Source organism: Manis javanica, chromosome 4 (assembly GCF_040802235.1).
Source record: "Manis javanica isolate MJ-LG chromosome 4, MJ_LKY, whole genome shotgun sequence".
Lineage (NCBI taxonomy): Eukaryota > Metazoa > Chordata > Mammalia > Pholidota > Manidae > Manis > Manis javanica.
Window position 1 is genome coordinate 171,608,736 of NC_133159.1, and position 22,816 is coordinate 171,631,551.

At 36.8% G+C, this 22,816-nt stretch overlaps 1 protein-coding gene across 12 annotated transcripts in view; it reads left to right on the top strand.

Moving 5' to 3' along the window:
- CEP112 (centrosomal protein 112) overlaps positions 1-22,816 on the top strand; it is a 445,347-nt gene that overhangs the window by 282,528 nt on the left and 140,003 nt on the right. For all 12 annotated transcript variants that reach the window (XR_012130844.1, XM_073235805.1, XM_073235810.1 and 9 more), the window contains one exon: positions 13,422-13,484. Coding sequence is in view for 11 of the 12 variants with exons in the window: in XM_073235805.1 (XP_073091906.1) it covers positions 13,422-13,484 (63 nt within the window). In the remaining variant the exon portion in view is untranslated. The remainder of the gene's footprint in view (positions 1-13,421; positions 13,485-22,816) is intronic.

Sequence of the window (22,816 nt, forward strand, 5' to 3'; positions counted from 1 at the left end):
TCCCCTCATTCTAGAGAATCATTCCTAGTCCAGGAGGAAGCAGGGGAAGTAGGCAGAGCACACCCCACTGGACGGATAACGCGTTTATGCCCTGAGTCCCGTTGGCCCAGTGTAGACAGTCAAAGCCAAAAGTCACCTCGTTTGTTTTTGCTTTCCTTATGCTGTGCCATCCTTTCTGTGAGATGGCGAGGGCAGAGCTGGAAAGGGTCGAGGAGTGGAAGAAAGTATCAGGCTCTAGACTTCCAAAATATCTTGGTACATGCAAGTATATTGCACATAAAAATCACTAAGATGTCAACATTGTTACTCTGGATATTGTTATAGGAAATTGCATGTGTGTGTGTATGTGTGTGTAATTTAGATATATGTGAAACATATATTTATTTCTTCTACACCAAACACCCTCTACACCCTCTACTTGATGTAAGTTCAGGGAGATGAAATCCTGGGGCAAAATACCTCTAAAAACCGAAATCAGTCAAAGGGAGAAATAAAGTTTAAAACCCGTTTATTGCCTACAAACTGCAGTCCAGCTCCTTCTCTGTCCCCTGCTCCGGAAGCAAGCCAGCCAGCCCCTCCCCTTCACCTCTCAGGTTCAGACACGCCCTCGGCTGCCCAGGTAATTACCCACTAACATGGAGAGGAGCTTCTCTCCGAGGATACGAAATGCACCAATATTCTGGAAATACTACAATTTTACCCACACCGAACATGTATTTACTTTTTTTTTTTTTCAAATTTTAAACATTTTATTCATATGGTACACAGAAGTATAATTATGGGTGTGACAGTGCCGTGAAGAGTATGGCTTCCTCTAGGAATGAGATTCAGCTAATCTATGAAGGATAAACAGGATGTGGTCAGACAATTTAGGAGGAATGGGGAGCTTTCTAAGTCCGAGGAAGAGCATGTGTGAAGCTGCCGATGCAGCCTCCCAGATCTAAATGATGAATCTATGATGGAGATTTCAGAGACTGTAGGAGATATTTCAGGTTGGGATGCTTCCCAGTCATCGTTCCAAGGAACCAGATGCCCATTTTGATGACTTCTAGGCTTGCAGAGTATGGAGCCAGGAGAGAAGGTGTTGTTAGTCCTGGCGATGTGCTCCATCATTGCTAATGAAGTGTGCTGCAGAGGGGGCAGTGGGAAAAGTGATTTTGAAATCGTGTTCTGGGGAAAATCCCAGTGGTACGGTCGCAACTCATCTCAGTTTCCCTCTACTCTAGTTCTGGACCTCTGAGCATGGCTAGGAAAAAAATACATATGTACCAACTGCCATGAGAAGAGCATTAAAATTTCAGGCTGAGTTCACTTGTGCCTCTGCCCTGGCCCATCAGTCCTATTCTTCATGATGCCAGTTCACTCCGCAGTCCTCAGATCTCCAGTCTCACCTCCTCCCTCTCACCTGCAGCTGGTCACCTCCCACCCAATCTGTGGATTCTCCTTCTGTGCTATCTGAAAACATTTTTTTTAAATTTCTTTGGTCATAGCTCTTCTTGTTCTTGATATCTAAGTGTAACAGCCTTTATTTTTGTGTGCTTTCCATCTTTCCTTTTCTCTTTTAGCCATTATCTATTAACAAGAGTGACTATTTCAAAAATACTTTCCTGTGCCTCCTCTTATTCTTCACCTATTTATGTATGCAATTTATTTGTAAATAAGAATATCTACTTCAGATCTCTAAGATTTTGTTTTTACCCTTTCTTTTGAGAAAATGGGATGTTTTCTGACATTGCCACCCATCATTGGCACTTTTCAAGGCTGATTTGCTTCCTGCCCCTTCATTATTCCTTACAGATGGTCTTATGCCTTCATTTTTAATATAGCATTCATCTTCAGTTATGAAGTATGAGTACACGGAGTTTGCTCCTCTTCCACATGAAGTTTTATTGAATTCCCAGCTTTTAATAAATTAATTTTGGTTATTTTCATAGCATCATAAAAAAAGGAAAGAACAAACATGCCTTTAACTTACATTTTACAAATTCTGTCCTCCCTAGCTAATTAATTGTATCAACAATACTAGCCAACTTCTTTCTATGTGATTTTTTGTTTGTTTTGTTTATTTTTGTTTTGTTGTTTTTTTATTTAAATTTATGTTTACTAGGCTCTCCACTACCCCAAGACCCCCCCAACAAACCCCATTACAGTCACTGTCCATCAGCATAGTAAGATGTTGCAGAATCACTACTTGTCTTCTCTGTGTTGCAAAACCCTCCCCTTTCCCCCACCCCCCACATTAGACATGCTAATCATAATACCCCCTTTCTTCTTCCCCACCCTTATCCCTCTCTACCCTCCCATTCTCCCCAGTCTCTTTCCCTTTGATAACTGTTAGTCCCTTCTTGGGTTCTGTGATTCTGCTGCTGTTTTGTTCCTTCAGTTTTTCTTTTGTTCTTATACTACACAGATGAGTGAAATCATTTGGTATTTGTTTTTCTCCGCTTGGCTTATTTCACTGAGCATAATACCCTCTAGCTCCATCCATGTTGTGGCAAATGGTAGGATTTGTTTTCTTCTTATGGCTGAATAATATTCCGTTGTGTATATATACTAAATCTTTATCCATTCATCTACTGATGGACACTTAGGTTGCTTCCATTTCTTGGCTATTGTAAATAGTGCTGTGATAAACATAGGGGTGCATCTGTTTTTCAAACTGGAGTGCTGCATCCTTAGGGTAAATTCCTAGAAGTAGAATTCCTGGGTCAAATGGTATTTCTATTTTGAGCATTTTGAGGAACCTCCATATTGCTTTCCACAATGGTTGAACTAATTTACATTCCCACCAGCAGTGTAGGAAGGTTCCCCTTTCTCCGCAACCTCGCCAATATTTGTTGTTTTTTGTCTTTTGGATGGTGGCCATCCTTACTGGTGTGAGGCGATATCTCATTGTGGTTTTAATTTGCATTTCTCTGATGACAAGCGATGTGGAGCATCTTTTCATGTGTCTGTTGGCCATCTGAATTTCTTCTTTGGAGAACTGTCTGTTCAGCTCCTCTTCCCATTTTTTAATTGGATCATTTGCTTTTTGTTTGTTAAGGTGTGTGAGCTCTTTCTATAATTTGGAAGTTAACCTATTATCGAATATGTCATTTATGAATATATTCTCCCATAGTGTAGGATGTCTTTTTGTTCTACTGATGGTGTTCTTTGCTGTACAGAAGCCTTTTACTTTGATATAGTCCCACTTATTCATTTTTGCTTTTGTTTCCCTTGCCAGGGGAGATATGCTCATGAAGAAGTTGCTCATGTTTATGTCCAAGAGATTTTTGCCTATGTTTTTTTCTAAGAGTTTTATGGTTTCATACATTCAGATCTTTGATCCATTTTGAATTTACTTTTGTGTATGGGGTTAGACAGTGATCCAGTTTCATTCTCTTACATGTAGCTGTCCAGTTCTGCCAGCACCATCTGTTGAAGAGACTGTCATTTCTCCATTGTATGTCCATGGCTCCTTTATCGAATATTAATTGACCATATATGTTTGGGTTCATGTCTGGAGTCTCTAATCTGTTCCACTGGTCTTTGGCTCTGTTCTTGTGCCAGTACCAAATTGTCTTGATTACTATGGCTTTGTAGTAGAGCTTGAAGTTGGGGAGTGAGATTCCCCCTACTTTATTCTTCTTTCTCAGGATTGCTTTGGCTATTCGGGGTCTTTGGTGTTTCCATATGAATTTTTGAACTATTTGTTCCAGTTCGTTGAAGAATGTTGTTGGTAATTTGATAGGGATTGCATCAAATCTGTATATTGCTTTGGGCAGGATGGCCATTTTGGCGATATTAATTCTCCCTAGCCAAGAGCATGGGACGACTTTCCATTTGTTAGTGTCCTCTTTCACTTCTCTTAAGAGTGTCTTATAGTTTTCACGGTATAGGTCTTTCACTTCTTTGGTTAGGTTTATTCCTAAGTATTTTATTCTTTTTGATGCAATTGTGAATGGAATTGTTTTCCTGATTTCTCTTTCTATTGGCTCATTGTTAGTGTATAGGAAGGCCACAGATTTCTGTGTGTTAATTTTGAATCCTGCAACTTTACTGTATTCCGATATCAGTTCTAGTAGTTTTGGAGTGGAGTCTTTAGGGTTTTTATGTACAGTATCATGTCATCTGCAAATAGTGACAGTTTAACTTCTTCTTTACCAATTTGGATTCCTTGTATTTCTTTGTTTTGTCTAATTGCTGTGGCTAGGACCTCCAGTACTAAGTTAAATAACAGTGGAGAAAGTGGGCATCCCTGTCTTGTTCCCGATCTCAGAGGAAAAGCTTCCAGCTTCTCGCTGTTCAGTATTATGTTGGCTGTGGGTTTATCATATCTGGCCTTTATTATGTTGAGGCACTTGCCCTCTATACCCATTTTGTTGAGAGTTTTTATCATGAATGGATGTTGAATTTTGTCAAATGCTTTTTCAGCATCTATGGAGATGATCATGTGGTTTTTGTCTTTCTTTTTGTTGATGTGGTGGATGACGTTGATGAATTTTCAAATGTTGTACCATCCTTGCATCCCTGGGATGAATCCCACTTGGTCGTGGTGTATGATCCTTTTGATATATTTTTGAATTAAGTTTGCTAATATTTTATTGAGTATTTTTGCATATACGTTCATCAGGGATATTGGTCTGTAATTTTCTTTTTTGGTGGGGTCTTTTCCTGGTTTTGGTATTAGGGTGATGTTGGCTCCATAGAATGAGTTTGGGAGTATTCCCTCCTCCTCTATTTTTTGGAAAAACTTTAAGGAGAATGGGTATTATATCTTCTTCGTATGACTGATAAAATTCTGAGGTAAATCCATCTGGCCCAGGGATTTTTTTCTTGGGTAGTTTTTTGATTACTGCTTCAATTTCTTTGCTGCTAATTGGTTTGTTTAGATTTTGTGTTTCTTCCTTGGTCAGTCTTGGAAGGTTGTATTTTTCTAGGAAGTTGTCCATTTCTTCTAGGTTTTCAAGCTTCTTAGCATATAGGTTTTCATAGTAGTCACTAATAATTCTTTGTATTTCTGTTGGGTCCGTTGTGATGTTTCCTTTCTCATTTCTGATTCTGTTGATGTGTATTGATTCTCTTTTTCTCTTAATAAGTCTGTCTAGAGGCTTATCTATTTTGTTTATTTTCTCAAAGAACCAGCTCTTGGTTTCATTGATTTTTTCTATTGTTTTATTCTTGTCAATTTTGTTTATTTCTTCTCTGATCTTTATTATGTCCCTACTTCTGCTGACTTTAGGCCTCATTTGTTTTTCTTTTTCCAGTTTTGATAATTGTGATGTTAGACTATTCATTTGGGATTGTTCTTCCTTCTTTAAGTGTTCCTGGATCGCTACATACTTTCCTCTTAAGACTGCTTTCTCTGCGTCCCACAGAAGTTGGGGCTTTGTGTTGTTGTTGTCATTTATTTCCATATATTGCTGGATCTCCATTTTAATTTGGTCGTTGATCCATTGACTATTTAGAAGCATGTTGTTAAGCCTCCATGTGTTTGTGAGCCTTTTTTCTTTCTTGGTACAATTTATTTCTAGTTTTATACCTTTGTGGTCTGAAAAGTTGGTTGGTAGGATTTCAACCTCTTTGAATTTACTGAGGCTCTTTTTGTGGCCTAGTATGTGGTCTATTCTGGAGAATGTTCCATGTGCACTTGAGAAGAATGTGTATGCTGTTGCTTTTGGGTGTAGAGTTCTATAGATGTCTGTTAAGTCCATCTGTTCTAGTGTGTTGTTCAGTGCCTCTGTGTCCTTACTTATTTTCTGTCTGGTGGATCTGTCCTTTGGAGTGAATGGTGTGTTGAAGTCTCCTATAATGAATGCATTGTAGTCTATTTCTGCCTTTAGTTCTGTTCATATTTGTTTCACATATGCTGGTGCTCCTGTGTTGGGTGCATATATATTTATAATGGTTATATCCTCTTGTTGGACTGAGCCCTTTATCATTATGTAATGTCCTTCTTTATCTCTTGTTACTTTCTTTGTTTTGAAGTCTATTTTGTCATATTTACTTTTTAAAAATAGCTTTATTGAAGTATACTTTAGATACCATAAAATCCTTGTGTAAGAGTACGCTTTAATGATGTCTTAATAAATTTACAGAATTGTACAATTGTCAGCACACTCTGTATTTACTTGTATAATAAAAATGTAATGTTATAAAAATGGCCTTTATTATAGCAAATAAGAAGGTCACTGATGAGTTGAATGGAAGAGACAGAAGCCAAAATGAGGCCAAATGTGAAGAATGGGCAGTCCCCAAGCTGCTCAGTACCTATTTATTGAACTACTGAGTAACTGAAAATGGGGCAAAGAGTAGAGATTACCTTTTCAAGGCATGTGGCTGTGCAGGAAGAAAAGAAAAAACACGGTGCCTCAGATATTCCGGGCTCCTTCAAGACTGCGCACATTCCTCCTTTCACCTGGAAGTCTCTTCTCTTTCAGTTGATTCCTGTCCACCCCTGGCTGATCATGTCAAGCAGTTTTTTTTTACTGTTCTAAGCTTCACTCTCTGTAAATGAGGAGAATAATCGTGCCTACCTCACAGAGTTTTGGAGAGGGTTAATATATGTAAAGTATTTAAACAGTATATGTCAGTGGAGTAAGAACAAAATAAACATGAGCTGTTGTTCTGTTGCTGTCGTCACCTCATCATCCCATCATTGTCTCTAATATTCATCTCCTTGCAAAAGCCTCCTCCAATGTGAGGAATTCTCACAGCGTCTCCCTAGTAATGCCCCGTGCGTCGCTCTTTAATGACGCTTAGTCTGTATTTCATTTGCTCACCTATCCGCCTCCTCCCCAGCTGCATTAAGCCTTTTACCTGTGTGAACATGCAGTGCCCCACTCAGGGGAGGCACCAGAGTAAATGTCGGGGGAAGTATCAGAATTTCAGGGAAAGTCTGTGTGTGTGTGTGTGTGTGTGTGTGTGTGTGTGAGTGTGTGAAACTAGCAACTCAGTGTGAAAGAAAATATTGGTGATGTGAAAGGAAGGGAGGGGACAGTAGTCAAACTCAGGTCATATGTAAAAAATGGGCAGCCCCCAAGCTGCTCAGTACCTATTTCTTGAACTACTAAGTCTATGAAAATGGGGCAGAGAGTAGAGAAAATGGGGCAGGTGGGGAGAACTGATGGTATAGGCTTCTGATGGTATTAGAGAATCCGTATTTTGGTGCAGAAACATCACTCCTTTAACCAGTTACCATGATGTAATTTCTGCCTATATATAGGGATATAGGACTTTGAATTTTCCATTTCTTCTTGAGTTACTCTTGGTAATTTGTATCATTTAAGAGATGTTTTGTATTTTGTCTAAATTACCCAAACTTTTTGGTAATATGTTGTTCATAAAATTGCTGTATTGCCCTAGAAATGTCTATAGAATCTGATAAGTGATGTATGCTCTCTCTTATTTCTGATATTGGTGTTTTATATCTTCTCTCTGTTGATCAGTCTACCAAGAGGTTTATTGATTTTATCAGTGTCTTCTCAAATCACCAAATTTCAGTTTCACTGATTTTCTCTATTGTTTTTATGTTTTTCTATTTCACTGGTTTCTACTCATATTTATCATTTCTTCTGCTTATTTTATCTCATTTGTAATTCTTTTTCAGGCTTTTTCAGGGCAAGCTTATAGCATTTATTTTAGAACTTACTTCTTTGCTAATGAAATAATTCTAAAGTTAAAAATTTCCTCGAAGCACTGATTTAAGTGCATTCCACAAATACTATGCTTCCATTTTCGTTAATTGCAAAATGTTTTCCAATTGTCCTTGTGATTTCTTCTTTGACTCATACAAACTCGGTGGGTATTTTTTATTTTGTGAATATTTAGAGGATATCAGATTCATTACTGTTGTGGATTCCTAATGTAATTTCATTGTGGTCAAATATACTTTTTTCAGAGAATAGCAAATGAGATAAAATAAGCAGAAGAAAGAAAATGATAAGGATTATTTCAATCCTTTTAAAATTTATTGGAATTTGTTGTATGGTCCAGAATATGGTCTCTCTGGTCAAGCTGGTTAACAGCATTTTTCAAATCCTCTATAGCCTCACTAGTTTTATATCAATTTCTGAGAGAGGAGAATTGAAATCTCAGTTACAATTTGTGGATTTGCCTATTTCTCCTTTCAGTTCTGTCAGTTTTGCCTTGTATATTTTGAAGCTATTGAAATTAGGTGTGTACACATTAGGATTGTGATATCATATTTATGAATTAAAATTTTTATCATGAAATATCCTTTTTTTCTGCTAAGCTTCTTTGTTCTCAAATCTACTTTGATGTTAGCTTAGCCATTTCACTTTTCTCATGATTACTATTTGCATGGCATATCTTTTATAAACCTTTAAATTTTTTAAATATTTAAAGTATTTATCTTGAAAATACCATGTGGTTACACCTTCTTTTAAATCCAGTGTGACAATCTTGTTATTCAGATGGAATTTTTAAACAACTTTTATTTAATGTAATTATTGATATGTTGTGTTTTAATTTACTATTTTGTTTTCTATTTGCCCCATCTTCTCTTTGTTCCTTTTTCCCTCTTTTCATGCCTTTTATTGGATTCATCAAGTACTTCTAAATATTCCATTTTATTTCTACTATCAGCTTATTAGACATACCTCTTCACTGCTTTTGTCATGATATGCATCTTTATTATAATCTGCCTTCAAATACTATTATATCAGTTTACATAAAATGTAAGTACCTTAAGAATAGTATACCTCCATTTCCCTACTCCTATACTGTTTCTACATGTATTATAAACCCTACAACATACTTTTACTATTTTTGCTTTAACAGTAAATTGTCTTTTAAGGAAATTTTGAAAAGACAAAAAATATAATTTATATTTACACACATATTGTCTATGTCCAGTGCTCTTTATTCCTTTGAGTTGATCTAGGTTTCCATTTGGCATCACTTTCCATATCCCTGAACTTCCTTTAACCTTTAATATAGTGCATGTCTGCTGTGACAAATTCTCTCAGATTTTTTTTGAAGATATCTGTAACTTCATCTTCAGTTTCAGTGGATATTTTCACTAAATATATGATTATAGATTGACAGATTTTTTTTTTCTTTCAGTACTTTAATGATGCATTATGTTATTTTCTGACTAGCATAGTTTCAGATGAGAAATCCTCCATCATTCTTAACTTTTTAATATGTCTGTTTTCTCCAGCTGCTTTTAAGATTTTATCTTTATTTCTGTTCTTACAGTTTGATTATGATGTACCTTGATGTAGTTTTCTTTGTGTTTATCATTCTTGTTCATTGATTTTCTTCAACTTAGAGATTTATATTTTTCTTCATATTAGAAAATTTTCATCCATTATATCTTCAAATATTTTCCCAAACCTTTTACCTTCTGATTTATAGCTACATATATGTTAGATGATGTGATACAACCTTAAGATTACTGAGATAATTCATTAAATTCAGACTTTTGTGTCTCTGGCAATCATTTGGATTTTTTAATGATTTTTCTTTTCACCGATGTTTTCTTCTGTAGTGCTGAATCTGTTGTTAATCCCATCCAGTGAAATTTTCCATTCAGATTATATATTACTATAGGCTATTTAGTTTTATCTTTATTTTTCCATTTCTCTCCTCATTATGTATACGTTTTTATTTAAATATTTAGGTATGTTTTTAGTAGCTATTTTAAAGTCTGTTTTAAAGGACAGTTTTTCCTGTATTTTGTCTGGTTTACTACCAATTTACTGTAGCAGATTGAACATGGTCTCATATTTCACCCCATCATAGCCCAAGCAGAACTAATAGATTTCATTTATGCTTCACATATTTGTACCTTGATTTTCAGGTAAAATACAGAGATTTTCAAATTTGAAAGTTCTGTAAATATTTGTTATAAATTATCCAAATATTTTTGTTGATAGGATGGTACCCATTTATATATTAATATCTGGCTCCAGTTGGTCATAAGTGAATTTACAGAGTTTGATGAAGCTTCAGATGGTTTCCTACAAAGCTTTTGAGTAGAAAATACTACATCATAATCTGAGCCTCATGCTGTTTTTCAAGAATCTGGGATGCATCCTTTTTCTAATCCTAAAAACAAATATTTAACTCAGAAACTTATGCTATTATATTTTAAAGAAAATTTATTTATGAGATCTGGGCTTGCCTTAAACACAAGTATTCCAGAGGAGTTTCCTAATTTTCCTCCCTCCAAATCACCTCCCTGGAAATCCTGAGTGTCTGAACTTTCACCATTAGCTAGAAAATGAAAAATAAAGGAATGAGGGACTTTTCAAATTGACCTAATTCACAGTACCTGCAAGAAAAGGGTAACCATTAAGATGATTAACAACCATTGAGACCTTTGCTAAAACTGGTTGGCTTGTTCCTTTCCTAGAGTTTTTAAAACAGAATTTTGAGACGAATTGCATAGAGAAAGTGGACAACACATTGGGATCTTTAACAAGGAAGAATAACTTGACAAAGAGGCCCTAGAAAGCAGAGGGGAACTGAGTGCTTGGTGGAGAGTGGAGGGCATGCCAAGCATAAAATAGCCAGAGATTAAAACAACAGCAAGAACAGAAAAATTTTGCTCACTTTAAAATTATGATTTTCCTCTCATCTGTTATTCTCCATCTGTTCAGCCCATGCTGCAGATGATTGCTTGAAAATTATATTTTTATATAGTAAGATAGCTATAAAAATAAGACTTGGATTAAAATAACTAACCCTAACTTAATTTTATGTATGGAAATGAAAAGTACAGTCAGTACCATCCTGAGAATAAAATTATTCAAGAAATATTTTAGGGACAGTCTGCATGATAAATTAGCTATGAATTTCCAACCATGTGAAACGGGAGCTTTTTAGATTGGAGAAGTTCAGAAATTCAGACATCTGTGACTTAAGTTCAGATACATAGTAAAAACCTTGAAGGTTGGTAAATTAATTGATTTCTTCATTTCTCATTATTCTCCAAATTGTTGATTTTGCTCCATTTAGCTACTAGCAAGATCTAGAGGTATTCATCTATTACCAAACTGGTCTCAGTTTAAATTTAACATTGGTAATTCCACTGGGCCCTGATGCTTCCTTGAGTCCTGGTACTCATACTATATTCCTCATCCCTTTCCCTTTCCCACTTTCCTAGATGACCTTACACCTCAAGTCTCCCAACAATCTCTGTTGCCATCCTCATGCTTATCTGATGAATCTTTTCTCCTATTTCATGGAGAAGATGGAAGTAATCAGAAGTTCCCATCCCTGTTACCAGTCATGATTCACCGGCCATCCCCTCCCCTTGTGCTGTAGATCCCACCCCGTCTCCTTTACTCAAGGACCAGTCTCCACTAAATTCTCTGGCAGATGCTGATAAATTTATAGAACAAACTAAAAAATTGCTTTTGAACTTAAGTCCATAAAACACAGGACTATCATCATAGGTTCTATAACAAAACTAGGAGGCTTATCAAGAACAGAAATTTATTTCTGACAGAGTCTGGAAGTCCGAGATCAGGATGCCAGCAGGATTGAGTTCTGGTGAGAGCCCTCTTCCAGGCTGTAGACTGCTATCTTCTCCCTGTATCCTCACATGGCAGAAAGAAGCTAACTTTCTGGCCTCTTCTAATAAAGGCACTAATTCCACTCGTAAGGGCTCCACCCATGACCTCATCACCTCTCAAAAGCCTTACCTCCAAATACCATCACAATGAGATTAGGGATTCAATTTAGGAATTTATTCCATGTCTGTTCCTAGCTCCACCCCTGGTTTGATCTCTGGAGAGATGAAATGAGAGAGGGACCCAGGTACAGCAGAAGGCAAAATAAAAATGGGATTATCCAAGAAACAGTATCCCAGACAGTCAGGCACTCTTCTGAAAACACTGGCAGCCAGATCTATGCTACCAGTAAGTAAACTAGAGGATGCAGCTCTGGGAAAAATGGTCCAAAAAGAATGTCCAGTCAGACCGTGGCATGGGAGAGTCCAGGCCTCTTTGTGACACTTTGTAATGATGTCCACCCGTCCCCAGAGCCTGCCCACCACTAGACAGCTGAAGGAAGTTCTAAAGGGAAAAACAGAGACCAAAATAGGCTGGCAAAGGAAATAAATAAAAGGAAATCAGAAAAAAAACAGATATTCTAGAAAGCAGAAAAGAAATCTAAATACACACGTGTGTGTGTTTATGTGTATAGATATAGACATGTAGATAATTATAGGTAATATGAAATTAATAACCTCAGGAAAATTTTGGACTATACTGAGAGACATTGTATGATATGCTCTGGCTGCTGAAGCACCCAGGCTTCCTTCTGCATGGGGCTGAGTGCTGGCACCGTCACTTCCTAGCTGTGTGAGGCTGGGCAAGTTACTTAACCTCCCTGTAGCTCAGTTTCCTGGTCTTAAAAGGGGGAGGGATTATGCTGTTCAGAGAACAGAAATACCTCTTAGAAATTGAAAATTACAAAAATATGTCTTAGATATAGTATGGCAGTTTTTTTTAAAGTCCAATAAAAAGTTTAAAATGAGAAGTTGGGAAATCTCTGCAAAAGATGAAGACAAAGAAATGGAAAATAGAAACAATAAGAAAAACACATGATAAACCTGAGAGGTCCAAAAATCAGAGCTGCAAATATGACAGTAAGGAACAAAAACCTTTTCTAGAAATGAAGGACACAAGCTCCGACTGAAAGGGCCTGCTTAGTGCCTGCACGGGTGGAAAAAGGCCTGGTCTCTGGCAGGTCGCGGTGCCATTTCCTTATTTCCTTACGTGAAGGATAAAGTGAAGATCCCAAAGCTTCCAGAGAGCAAAGCAGGTCACACACAAAGGACCGGAACTTGAGTGGCAAAGGAGACTGCCAGGTTCTAAGTAATGCGGACTTATTCTGGGAAGGCCACCCTACTCCCAGGGGAGAAAAATTGTTTGATTTAGATATATTTGTCACTTCAAAGAATAGTTCCTGTGTGTTAGGCAGAGTGGGGGCTCAACTCGCCGAGTCTAAAATTCTCCCATCTGCCTCAGTCTAGGAACATCTAGTTCTTTTATCTTTAAAGTGTGGGAAGAGAATTAAATTTACCTCTATCTTTGCCTCCTTCAAGTCCCTCTCCCCTGGCTTTCTTTGCCTTCTCCTTTGTTTCTTCTCCCTTTCCCTTCTGAGCCTTCACCCTTTTGCTTGGTCTATTTCTGTGTCTCCTCCTTTTCTCTTTCTCTCCCCAGAAGTGTGTGTTTGTCTAATAATTGGCAGGAGAGATCTTTTTTTTTTTTTTTTTTTGCTTTTGCTTTTTGCTTTTTAAGTGATGAATAGTTGGCGTTAGATCAAAGACAAGCCCTGTGGTGTTCTGGCTGCCCCAGAAGGGCGGTGCAGCTGGCAGCCGTCCCAGCTGCCTGGTGATAGGCGTGTGGAAGAGAGAGCAAGCTCACAGGTCACCCTGTGTGTGTTCATGTGTGTGTGTTTTTCAGGTCAACAGCAGGCTGAAGCAGATTGAGAAGGAATATACACAGAAGCTTGCCAAATCTTCACAGGTAAGAACATTAAAAGCTAAGAAGGAAAACTGAAAGAAAGAAAGAAACCTGTACTTGAAAGCATTTAAGATGTAAACTTAATGCTTTTCAGTTTTTTATGGGTCAGTATCATATTTTTGATATTTTAATATTTTAGTCTGAGAAAGTATTTTAAATGAAGCATAGTGAAACTTTTGAACCAACACAAACACATACACACACACACACACACACACACACACACACACACACACACACACACACACTCAAATGTTGCAAAACCAGCCTGTGCATTAGAACAAGCCCAGGCTAAAGCATATTTCACAAGGGTGGGAAATGCACACCTACATCTGTGATGGAAGCAGTTTGATACCCTCTGTGCTTTTTTGTAATATTCCATTTTGCTACACCTAAGACTGCTTTAGTAATACCATTCAAAATGACAAATATTCTGGGTTAAATTAGCAGCTTAGTCATTGAATCCTTTTGGGAAAAAGAATTATGAGTCCCAAATTCATATCTTGTTGAATGTCATTACTATAGTAACTTTAGTAGAGGACCAATAATTGCTTGTCTCTACATGGACATATGATGCTTAGAATACTTTTCTGCATAAATTGTGATGATAATATTCTGTAGTATCATTTAGAGGATCCCAAGCATTCCTTCATTTTATGAGTAATTCTAAAATAAATAAATACTAATTTTCATTTTATAGAGGGAGAGATTAAGCCATCAAATTTTGTGGGCAATGTATCAATTTTTAAAATCAGCTTTTCTTAGTATTTCGGCATGTATACAGTGATATGTGGCAGGGAACTGGAATTTGTGTGTCTTTATGTGTCCCATTTTATGAATTACCACACAGTGGTAGTAATAGCAGCACAATAACAAAGTGATGATAAAACCAAGAATTTTATGAGGCACTAACCATATTGACTCATCAGTTTTCATTCCCAGTAAGCCTGGGGTTCGGAACTGTCACTGGCCCCATTATTCCAGTGAAGAAAACTGAGACTCGGCAGATGAGTCACACAGATCAGCAGGTGACTAAGCCAGGACCCAGCCTGGACCTGGCTTTCGAGCAGAAGCTCTGACCCCGACAGCACCAGCCTGGCCCAATCCCTCGTATGTTTAATATGGCAAAACCTTGGTGATAATTCTCAAGAAGTTTTCTTAGATTCTACAATTATTTCTAAAATATGCATATGTTATATAAGTCACATCCCATTCAGAAAACAAAAAGCTTTGTCTAAGTGAAGACATATATGTGCTTATTTAAAAAGTGGTGACTATGTCTTGATTGCCATCATTCCAACCTTCCTCAAAGAAGGAACATGGGGAAATATCCTTTTTGATCCGCTGAGAATATTTTTATAATCAAAAGAAATCTTACTACTGCAAAAGTTAAAAGTTTATAACATGAAAAATCCCCAGTTGGCATATCCTTACGTCCTGCGTATTCTGCTTTATGTTAGATGGGAGAGGCAGACCAAAAGTGAGATGTAAGATAAGAAAAATGCTTAAATCATGAGAGTGTAAACAGGAGTATTTAAGTTTACCTAAAGGAATATATGAAGAAGCCCGATTAGTTCACATTAAAGCAAATTAAATGTAAGTTAATGTGGAAGAAAGCCTCAGCTTTGGAGTCCAGCAGACCTGAATTTGAATACCAGTCCTTCCACTTATATGACCTTGAGCAAGTTTCCTGCCCTCTCTGGAATTCAATTTCCTCATTCGTAAAATGCAGGAGTAGTACTTACCTCCTGAGATACTTGTGTAAGTGTTAAGTAGCATGATGTGAAAAAAGTGCTTAGTACAGCACCTAGTTATATAGTAAAGCATTTAATAACTTCGCTCTTAGAGTGGCAGTATTGAGATTGCAACAGAGAAAGAAACGGAGGGAGCAAAGACTGACAAAGGGATGGAAAGAGCAAGAAATTATTTATTTGTAATTTATAAATATTTTCGGTTCAAGAACTGATAAAAATCTCTGTTCAAAATTTGGAGAGGCATAAAGTTGCTAAATATTTTCCCAAGTAAAGACATGAAGGAGGAGGAGGAGGAAGAACCAACTGATAACCGTCATGTCATAAATGACAGGACAGTGCCAATAGCAAAGAGAAAAATCATAGAAAAAGTACAACATCACAGTGAAAGAGAGTCCTTCCTTCTCTTAAAAGGGAGGATGGCAATCTTACATTGATATATTTTGTCTGCCCACCTCTGAACACATATACATATTCATATGTATATAAATACATGTGTATATTTATATCTGCAAACTGGCAGTTGAGAAACATCAGTCTACAATCCAGTCAGTTCAGAGAAACAGATTATTCAAAAATGATCATTGTAAAACAGAACTGTGGATTGATTTTTTCCTGTTTTCCAGCATAGTTTGCTGGCATCTCTAACTCATATCTAAGCCGAGGAGAATGCCAGAAGCAAAGTTCCTTAACTGTTAGGATGTTTTTGAAAAACCGCTCCCCCCCCCAAAAAATAACTTAGATGCATTAGTAGTAAATACACTGGTACCCAGGAGATCATCAGGTTAAATTTGGAAATAATTTTAAATACTTTCCACCCTTAATGGAAGTAAATAAAATCTTATAGATTTTATCAAGCTTTTAGGACCTAGGAGACCACAGACACTAAACTCTGGGCGTCCCCAGGGCCTGCGCCCTTTCTGGGTTTCTCAACATTCTCCACCATGGCCATGTTGCCTCATCTCTGTACACACTCCCAAATATAATTTCCAGCAGAATCACATACCTGTTCTTTTTATCTTAATATTACATACTAACCTTGCCTTTCAAATTTAATGCAGCTTTCCCCACTCAACTGGCTCACCTGGTAACCATTTTTCAAGGGAAGAATGTTGCTATTTTGTAAGAATATAGGTAGTAGTTGTGTAGAAGACTGAAGCTGGAACGCTAGCGGGAGCCTCCCCTGCCAAGCAACAGGCTTCCTCACTGCCCGCACCAGCTCCCACACACCTGGTGCAGATTGCCGCCTAGGTCTGCTCCACATGCCCCAACCACCCCAACCTTCACTCCACTTCCCAGCGTGGCGGCCCAGAATGCAAAAGGTGCCAAGAAATCCCTCTCCGATTTATTTGATGAGCATTATTTCAGTGTTCACCAAACCTTCCAAGTACGCCCTTGTCTTGTTGACTGCATTTTAAATAATAGGTTTATAAAAATCTCAAACTGTACTGCAATCTGTAAAACAATAGAGTGAATTAAAGATGAAATCTGAGCCTCTATTTAGAATCCTGCTATTTTTAAGATCTAATAAAACCACTAACATTTAGGACTAATTGCTTAACAATAGTTACTATTATAGCTTTCGTGGGTTAGCATCAGCACCAAATAGCTCTCCTTTTGCTTCCCAAAATATTAATTTCTAGTATCCATATGGAAATCTTCAAATCCTCTCCTTTCTCTGAAGCTAATACAGAGTAAACATAAGTTGAGTGGTGGCATTTTGTTTAATGGTTTTTAATTATCAGTCAGTCAAAACTGGTAGACTTTGATTATGATTGTATAGATTAGTTGTTATTTTTCTCAGACACTTTTTATATTATTATTCTATAAAAAGGCTAGATTATCATAATATTATTTACCAGGTAATTATTTTTTCTTATTTGCTATGATTATAGTTCCACTATTTAAGGATTTATGAATACCAGTTACGTGCACTGAGCTACGGCAAAATAGTGTATTTTCTTACACTCTAGGCCTACAACCAAGTGAGTTTTGTTTCTTACCTAAGCATATTAATCTAGCATGATTATTTCTCAGTCTTAAAGTAAATCTCAAATCAGTTACTAAAAATTATCCTTGTTTTAGCTCCCTCTCTGTATCCATCTTATATATCAGTCTGTCAACCAATTTATCTATTTATCTATCCAAGGTATTTCAACTGAGTGTTTTGGCACTTCCCTTATATCATCTTTGTAAGTTTTTAAAGTAACTTTCCAGAGATGACCTCATTCTCATACCAAAGAATGTTAAGGATTCATTTTCTACAAAAAAGCAAGCATGCTCTCCTCAGAACATACTGGATTTTGTTCATCATTCATTCCAAAAACTTGCATTTATTTCTTTTTGATGTGTCTTCTGAAAATGAGGTATCTCTTTTTCATACCCTTCTGGTCATTTGGGGAAATAATCTCAATATATATTTGTCTTCAGTCTTGGTCAATTAAAAGCTAATCCAAATCATACTATTTTTTAAAGAACTGAGGTCACTTTGTACTTTAAAAACATATTGCATGAAATCTGTGGGATGCAGCAAAGCTGTGCTAAGAGGGAAATGTATTGCAATACAAGCCTACCTCAGGAAAGAAGAACAATCCCAAATGAACAGTCTAAACTCACAATTAATGAAACTAGAAAAGGAAGAACAAATGAGGCCCCAAGTCAGTAGAAGGAGCGACATAATAAATATTAAAGCAGAAATAAATAAAATTGAGAAGAATAAAACAGTAGAAAGAATCAATGAAAGCAGGAGTTGGTTCTTCGAGAAAATAAACAAAAGAGATAAACCCCTAGCCAGACTTATCAAGAAAAAAAGAGAGTCTAACACATAGAAACATAATCAGAAATGAGAAAGGAAAAATCACTATGGACACCAGAGAAATACAAAGAATTATGAGAGAATACTATGAAAAATTATATGGTAACAAACTGGATAACCTAGAATAAATGGGCAACTTTCTAGAAAAATACATTCCAAGGCTGACCCAGGAAGAAACAGAAAATCTGAATAGACCAATTACCAGCAAAGAAATTGAATTGGTAATAAAAAACTACCTAAGAACAAAACTCCTGGACCAGAATGGTTTCACTGCTGAATTTTATCAAACATGTAGTGAAGACCTAATACCCATCCTCCATAAAGTTTTCCAAAAAGTAGAAGAGGAGGGAATACTCCCAAACACATTCTACTAGGCCAACACGACTCTAATACCAAAACCAGGCAAAGACACCACAAAAAAAAGAAACTTACAGACCAATATCCCTGATGAACATAGATGCAAAAATTCTCAACAAAATATTAGCAAACCAAATTCAAAAATACATCAAAAAGATCATCCATCATGATCAAGTGGGATTCATCCCAGGGATGCAAGGATGGTACAACATTCAAAAATACATCAACATCATCCACTACATCAACAAAAAGGACAAAAACCACATGATCATCTCCATAGATGCTGAAAAGCATTTGACAAAATTCAACATCCATTCATGGTAAAAACTCTTAACAAAATGGACATAGAGGGCAAGTACCTCAACATAATAAAGGCCATATATGACAAACCCACAGCCAACATTATACTTAACAGTGAGAAGCTGACAGCTTTTCCTTTAAGATCAGGAACAAGACAAGGATACCCACTCTCCCCACTTTTATTCAACATAGTTCTGGAGGTCTTAGTCACAGCAATCATACAACACAAAGAAATAAAAGGCATCCAGAGTGGCAGGGAAGAAGTCAAACTGTCCCTGTTTGCAGATGACATGATACTGTACATAAAAAACCCTAAAGAGTCCACTCCAAAACTACTAGATCTAATATCTGAATTCAGCAAAGTTGCGGGATACAAAATTAATACACAGAAATCTGTTGCATTCCTATACAGTAATGATGAACTAGTAGTAAGAGAAATCAGAAAAACAATTCCATTCACAATTGCATCAAAAAGAATAAAATACCTAGGAATAAACCTAACCAAGAAAGTGAAAGACTTATACTCTGAAAACTACAAGACACTCATGAGAGAAATTAAAGAAGAAACCAATAAATGGAAACACATCCCATACTCATGGATAGGAAGAATTACTATTGTTAAAATGGCCATCCTGCCTAAAGCAATCTACAGATTCAACACAATCCCTATCAAAATACCAACAGCATTCTTCAATGAAGTAGAGCAAATAGTTCTAAAATTCATATGAAACAACAAAAAACCCCAAATAGCCAAAGCAGTCCTGAGAAGGAAGAATAAAGTGAGGGAAATTATGCTCCCTGACTTCAAGCTGTACTACAAAGCCACAGTAATCAAGACAATTTGGTGCTGGCACAAGAACAGACCCATAGACCAATGGAACAGACTAGAGAGCCCTAATATAAACCCAACCATATATGGTTAATTAGTATATGATAAAGGAGCCATGGATATACAGTGGAGAAATGACAGCCTCTTCAACAGCTGGTGTTGGCAGAACTGGACAGCCACATGTAAGAGAATGAAAATGGATCACTGTCAAACCTCATACACAAAAATAAACTAAAAATGTATCAAAGACCTGAATGTAAGTCATGAAACCATAAAACTCTTAGAAAAAAATATAGGCAAAAATCTCTTGGACATAAACATGAGCAACTTCTTCATGAGCATATCTCCCCTGGCAAGGGAAACAAAAGCAAAAATGAACAAGTGGGACTATATCAAAGTAAAAGGCTTCTGTACAGCAAAGAACACCATCAGTAGAACAAAAAGACATCCTACACTATGGGAGAATATATTCATAAATGACATATTCGATAATAGGTTGACTTCCAAATTATATAAAGAGCTCACACACCTCAACAAACAAAAAGCCAATGATCCAATTAAAAAATGGGAAGAGGAGCTGAACAGACAGTTCTCCAAAGAAGAAATTCAGATGGCCAACAGACACATGAAAAGATGCTCCACATCGCTTGTCATCAGAGAAATGCAAATTAAAACCACAATGAGATATCACCTCACACCAGTAAGGATGGCCACCATCCAAAAGACAAACAACAACAAATGTTGGCGAGGTTGCGGAGAAAGGGGAACCTTCCTATACTGCTGGTGGGAATGTAAATTAGTTCAACCATTGTGGAAAGCAATATGGAGGTTCCTCAAAATGCTCAAAATAGAAATACCATTTGACCCAGGAATCCCACTTCTAGGAATTTACCCTAAGAATGCAGGAGCCCAGTTTGAAAAAGACAGATGCACCCCTATGTTTATCACAGCACTATTTACAATAGCCAAGAAATGGAAGCAACCTAAGTGTCCATCAGTAGATGAATGGATAAAGAAGATGTGGTACATATACACAATGGAATATTATTCAGCCATAAGAAGAAAACAAATCCTACCATTTGCCACAACATGGATGAAGCTAGAGGGTATTATGCTCAGTGAAATAAGCTGGACAGAGAAAGACAAGTATCAAATGGTTTCACTCATCTGTGGAGTATAACAACAAAGAAAAAACTGAAGGAACAAAACAGCAGCAGACTCACAGAACCCAAGAATGGAATAACAGTTACCAAAGGGAAAGGGACTGGGGAGGAAGGGTGGGAAGGGAGAGATAAGGGGGAATAAGGGGCATTACGATTAGCACATATAATGTAGCAGGGGAGGAGGACATGGGCAAGGCAGTATAACACAGAGAAGACAAGTAATGATTCTATAGCATCTTACTACACTGATGGACAGTGACTGTAATGGGGTATGTGGTGGGTACTTGATAATGGGGGGAGTCTAGTAACCATAATGTTCAAGTAATTGTACATTAACGATACCAAAATAAAAAATAAATAATAAATAAACAACATATTGCATGACTGGTGGTGGATATATGAATCTATACTTGTGATCAGATTACAAAGAACTAAGCACACACACACATACATGCACAGTGAACATACAATGAACACGTTACAAAATTAAACTCACCACTCCACAAAGTTATAGTTTACTCAACTTAAAACATTGCAATAGTCCTTGAAATAGTAAGTTATTTTTACTATTTGGCCTCATGTTCTTATAAAATATCAATCTTAGGTTTCATGTTGGGCCAAGGAAATCTGGCTCTTTCTTATCTCAGGCTACTCTTGCTGTGTGACTATGAATGAGTTGATTATTCTGTGCCTCAGTTTTTGACATTACTATAAGAATTTAACTGTCCCTGTTTCATTGAAGGGCTATGAGAATTAATTGAATTGATGCCAGAATGGAAACATTAAATCAAAATTATGAAAACATCTTTATTCTCAGTGAATTAATTCCTCCACTCACAGCAAAAGTTTCAAGTTTGCATTTAAAAATATTAACATACTGCTATTAAGCATTTTATCATTTATTTCAGTTATCTTAATGTATGATTACTTACAAATTCTAAATGTTAAACTTAGTTACAGTGAGTTTGCTCACTTCTAAAAGCATAAATACTCCATATTTTATTGTCAATATGCTGTTATTTGTGTTAGGAGTAATACCACCTAATAGCTCTAAAGGATCTGGCTTCTGGGAGACTCCAGACAGTATCTATTTACTGCCTTGTAAAGTTGTGTAATCTAGTTTTATCATCAAATAACTGTTGGAAAAACAACTGCAAGAAAGATAACTAACATGTTCAATGTTTCTCACCGACCATCCCTTTCCCATAGAACCAACAGAATTATATTCCAACCCAGGACTGTGGTAGTTCCTTTTATTAGAAGAAACAACCATTTCCTGCTTTTAAGAAATCATCACTATTGAATTTGAAAGGAAATGGGTACATGCAAACCAAGAAGGGGCAATGCTGTCAGTAAGCCCGTGAGATTAAAAGGCCCTTCACCAGATGACTCCTTGGCAGACATGGAGGGAGGGAGAGAACCGATTTTCAAACGTAGTGAGTACTCTAGGAGTCTGCAGTGACGCTGGCTGAGCCAAAGTAAACTTTCATGGGTATATATCAGTTGGGAAGAAAGCAACCTGTTTGGAACTGTGTCATAATAAACTTCTCCTCAGTACCAAAACCTTGTTTAAAAGAAAAACAAACTAGGCTAGTTAGAAGAACCAGTGAGTGCAGCGATTCATCTGACTGGGTAGTTCAAACCCTGCTGTCTCCTTGAACATTTGTCATCTTCAACAGTGTAAAATATTGACGTATTTCTCTGTCTCTCTTTCTCCATTTACAAAAGATGAGCAATAATACCATGTGTCTCTTACAGCACTTGGCACAAGACATAAGCTTTAGTGAATATTCAAAATTACTACGTAGAATTCAGTAACTATAAGAAGAATGTTCATTATTTTCTTTGATTATTACAATTCAAACTATTATGAAGGGCAAAATAGCTTTTTTTTCATTCTAGTAAGTCTATTTCTCAGTAAAATAAAATCTGACGCTTTTCATATTTTTGAGATCACAGATGTTCTTTCTTCTGATGAGTAAATATTGTGGAATGTTATAGTGGAAATGTCTTCCAAATATATTTGGTTCAGCAGTTGTTCACGACTCAGTTTTATTATAGTCCTTTATTGTGCGGAATTTCATGCATTATAGTGTGTGATATGTTAATTGAAAGTATTT